The sequence below is a fragment of the Mizuhopecten yessoensis genome, unplaced genomic scaffold (assembly GCF_002113885.1).
Source record: "Mizuhopecten yessoensis strain PY_sf001 unplaced genomic scaffold, ASM211388v2 scaffold8573, whole genome shotgun sequence".
In the NCBI taxonomy this organism is placed as follows: Eukaryota; Metazoa; Mollusca; class Bivalvia; order Pectinida; family Pectinidae; genus Mizuhopecten; species Mizuhopecten yessoensis.
The window spans coordinates 634,815-638,910 of NW_018407615.1; the positions used below are offsets into that span (position 1 = coordinate 634,815).

At 35.2% G+C, this 4,096-nt stretch overlaps 1 protein-coding gene across 2 annotated transcripts in view; it reads left to right on the forward strand.

The window, feature by feature from the left end:
- Positions 1 to 4,096, forward strand: part of LOC110456227 (pyruvate dehydrogenase (acetyl-transferring) kinase isozyme 3, mitochondrial-like) — a 38,292-nt gene that overhangs the window by 28,441 nt on the left and 5,755 nt on the right. For both annotated transcript variants that reach the window (XM_021506829.1, XM_021506830.1), the window contains exons 4-6: positions 1,160 to 1,223; positions 2,072 to 2,210; positions 3,698 to 3,784. In XM_021506829.1, coding sequence (XP_021362504.1) covers positions 1,160 to 1,223; positions 2,072 to 2,210; positions 3,698 to 3,784 — 290 coding nt within the window. The remainder of the gene's footprint in view (positions 1 to 1,159; positions 1,224 to 2,071; positions 2,211 to 3,697; positions 3,785 to 4,096) is intronic.

Genomic DNA, 4,096 nt, shown 5'->3' on the forward strand with positions numbered 1-4,096 from the left:
ACTTCTTCTGAATAACCAAAATGCCCAGGGTGATGATATTTGGCCAGTAACATCCTGAGATGAAGGGCTACAAAGTTTGTTCAAATCAATGACCTTCACCCATATTCAAGGTCACAGGGGTCAAATATGTTAAAAACTTTAAACAACTTCTTCTGAATAATTAAAATGCACAGGGTGATGGTATTTGGCCAGTAGCATGCTGGGCTAAAGGGCTATCAAGTTTGTTCGAATGAATGACCTTCACTTATATTCAAGGTCACAGGAGTCAAATATGTTAAAAACATTAAACAACTTCTTCTGAATAACCAAAATGCATAGGGTGATGATATTTGGCCAGTAGCATGCTGGGGTAAAGGGCTATCAAGTTTGTTTTGAATGACCTTCACCCATATTCAAGGTCACAGGGGTCAAATATGTGAAAAACATTAAATAACTTCTTCTGAATAACCAAAATGCACAGGGTGATGATATTTGGCCAGTAGCATACTAGGATGAAGGGCTACAAAGTTTGTTTAAATGTATGACCTTGAATCATATTCAAGGTCACAAGGAGCAAATATGCTCAAAATATTTAAACAACTTGTTCTGAAAAACCAAAAGGCTCAGGATGTTGATATTTAGTCAGATCAAGGACTACTATGTTTGTTAAAGTGAATGACTGACTTATATTCAAGGTCACAGGGGTCAAATTTGTTTAAAATCTTTAAACGACCTCTTCTGAATAATCATGGGTCCCAGGATGTTGATACTTTGCAAGTTGCATACTGAGATGAAAGGCTATACAATTTGTTCAACATAATGACTTGGTCGACTTTCAAAGTAACAGGGGTGAAATGTTTTAAAATCTTTTAACAGGTTCTTTTGAATAACTTAAATCATAAATACTGATATTTTGCCTGTAGCTTTATTTTAGATCACTTTTAAGGTTGCAAGTGTGAGATTTATACCAGGTGAGCGATGCAGGCCCATTGGGCCTCTTGTTTAGTTTAAAAACAACAATACTGTACTGTTCCTCAATAAGAGTAGAGCTGAATTATGATATATGAAGATATAATGGTTTGAATGCTATTTGACAGAAATTCCATCGCCACTTTGGTACAGTAATATTAGGGATAGGGACATGCCTAAACATCCATTAGTTGACTTTCAAATTTTACAGTTTCTCAGAAAGCCTGCAGAAAATCAAGAATCGCCATTCTAAAGTCGTGGAAACAATGGCCCAGGTTTGTATCTGTGTAGAACAGCCTGGATTAACCTAACAACCATATTGTATATCTGACTGACCCCTCAGTAGAATGCTTAAACACCGATTAGATTTGTATTTAATTAGAATAATAAGTTTTGTATGGATGAAGATGATAATGCTTTGAGACTAAGTGATGTATCTGTAGACCTACAGTATTTAATATTGCAATGGTAGATATTTGTCTACCACTTAAAAACTAGATAAACCAATGACCCTAAAAATATTATATTTCATGTTATTAATTTTAAAATACTTTTTACCTATAATTATAACAATACATACGACATAAGGAAAAAAGGCCTTTATAACAAGTGCTACATAATACACAATGTGCATCTTAGAAAGGCTCTAACATAATTGAGGAAAAGCCCTTGAAATAGTAATAACCATCTGTTTGTGAGATATTCTTGCTACAACATGTACCTGTACATGTATTAGCTACAAAGTATACCAGTCCTGTAATTGCAGTATAAAGCGTTTCGGTAAAGATTTATATGGAAATATTTGAAAATGAAATATTCACCGATAATGAATGCACCAGACTGGACTTAATTTGTTACCAACCATATCAAGTATAATGCTTTAGTTAAGGGTAACATGGTATCATGTGGTAAATAAGGAAATTAGAAAGTTTCCCCCATATCCCCATGTAGTCAAGATTAATATACATTATCATGATGATTCAAAACATGCTCTGTTGAGATTTAGGGTGAAGAATGTGTGAATTTCTGACTAAAATTTCTGACATAAACAGTATATTATTTGTCAAGCAATTGCAAAGTATTTCTATGTTGAAACTATAACAAGTCTTTTGTTTTCTCACAGGGAGTGCTGGAATTACAAGAGACTTATCCATCCTACTACAACTTTACAAATGTCAACACTAACACAGATGCGATACGATACTTCCTGGATAGGTTCCTCTTATCTCGCATCAGTATACGGATGCTCATCAGCCAGCATGGTGAGGAAACATGTCTGTGGCACTAAGTTCTAAGACATTTGTGTTCAGACATAGAAGCGCAACACCTATTGTTGATATGGGTGGATGGACTTAGGTCCAACTTATAAACAGGATTTCATAATAATCATATTCCGTCTTTGCGTATTGCAGAGTTATCTTCTCTTTGGAGCAGGTATTGATTGTTACGTCACTTGTTTGTGAGAGTAACGACATCAATTTTTGAGGAAAAACGACTTAATTTTCTCACACAGACCAATGACGTAACAATCAATACCTGCTCCCAAGAGAAGATAACTCTGCAATACGCAAAGACGGAATAGGTACTAAGGTGCCTATGTGGTACCCTGTGGTGTCTTGTCACTGCCGAATCAAAATCCCCAGTGATGAGTCGCTGTTTATTCTGCTTCTCCTTTGTGTAAATACAGTATGCTTAAGTACCTGAGTGACCTCCCTTTACAGAGGCTGGCCTCCTTCTCTCTGCTTGAATTCTGTGTCAAAACTAGAAAAATCAATCACTAATTGCAGTGTGATTAGAAGTATTTCTCTTCACCTGTTAGAGTCACAATTGGATTCTTCAGTATCAACACTTCCTATCTTTTAGCACCCAAATTACCCAAGTCATGCAAGGACTGTTCTGTAAGTGATCATAATTTGTTTCACAGACTCACAGTAATGTTATAAGATGGGTCCTAACAGTTTAACTAAACTAGTACATTTCACACTATGCTTCCATATTAATACCATGTGGTTGCTTTCCTCAGCCTGATAAAATAGAATATTGGCCAAGCAGATTTTTTTTTACGGTACATGTAGATCTATCGGTACTTTTAGACAACTTAGGCATGCATATCCTGAATAATGTAGGAGTCCATTTCCAATTAATTAAATTTAATTAAGAGAAATCCTTCTTTGGAGGTCTAATAAAACTGGAGCTAAGAAATAGTGTTTTTAATTGCTAGTGAGATTTAGTTTAAAAAATTCCCTTTGTAACCATCTTTTTACACTGTCTATATGTTCAATAGCATGGCTTAGAGTTTTTTGTCAATAAACAAAGCAGGCAAATAAACAACACTCTGTGAAACTCTTTTTTAACGAGTTGAAGTCGACAGATTTAATATTTCACTCACTTGTTCATTGTACATTGTATATATAACAATGACCTCATTACATGTAATTACCAGCCAGGGTCGTTCATAAGAGCTATAAAGCAAGAACTATACCTAATATGTTTAAACCTCTGTGTGTTGGTAGGCTTTCCACTCCTGTCATAATGGGTAACATGTATCAGACCTTACACTAGTTGTGAATTTCTTGTTCATTTCCAGGCAGACCTTGGTCAAAATATTGAAAGTTGACATGAGATTTAATGAAAGCCTTGGCTTGAAGGAACTAGTGATTGTGTATTTTAACTAAAATAATAAGATATGGAACAGAAGGAGAGATACGTTAAGAAGTCACCACAGTTGTAGTTACATTATGTGTTTCAGTGCTGTTGTACGGTTCTCAGACAGTAGACAATCCTCACTACATTGGTACAATAGACCCTGAGTGTGACGTCGCTGATGTTCTACAGAGTAAGTATACCACACTCAAAATTACTACAGAGTAAGTATAACACACTCAAAACTACTACAGAGTAAGTATAACACACCCAAAATTACTACAGAGTAAGTATAACACACTCAGAATTACTACAGAGTAAGTATAACACACTCAAAATTACTACAGAGTAAGTATAACACACCCTAAATTACTACAGAGCAAGTATAATACACTCAAAATTACTACAGAATATATCAAATAGATGAAATTAGGTTTCTGCATTTTTTTAAAGGCTAACTTCCCTTCATTTTTGTGTCTACATTTTTGTGTGTTGAGGGGGGGGG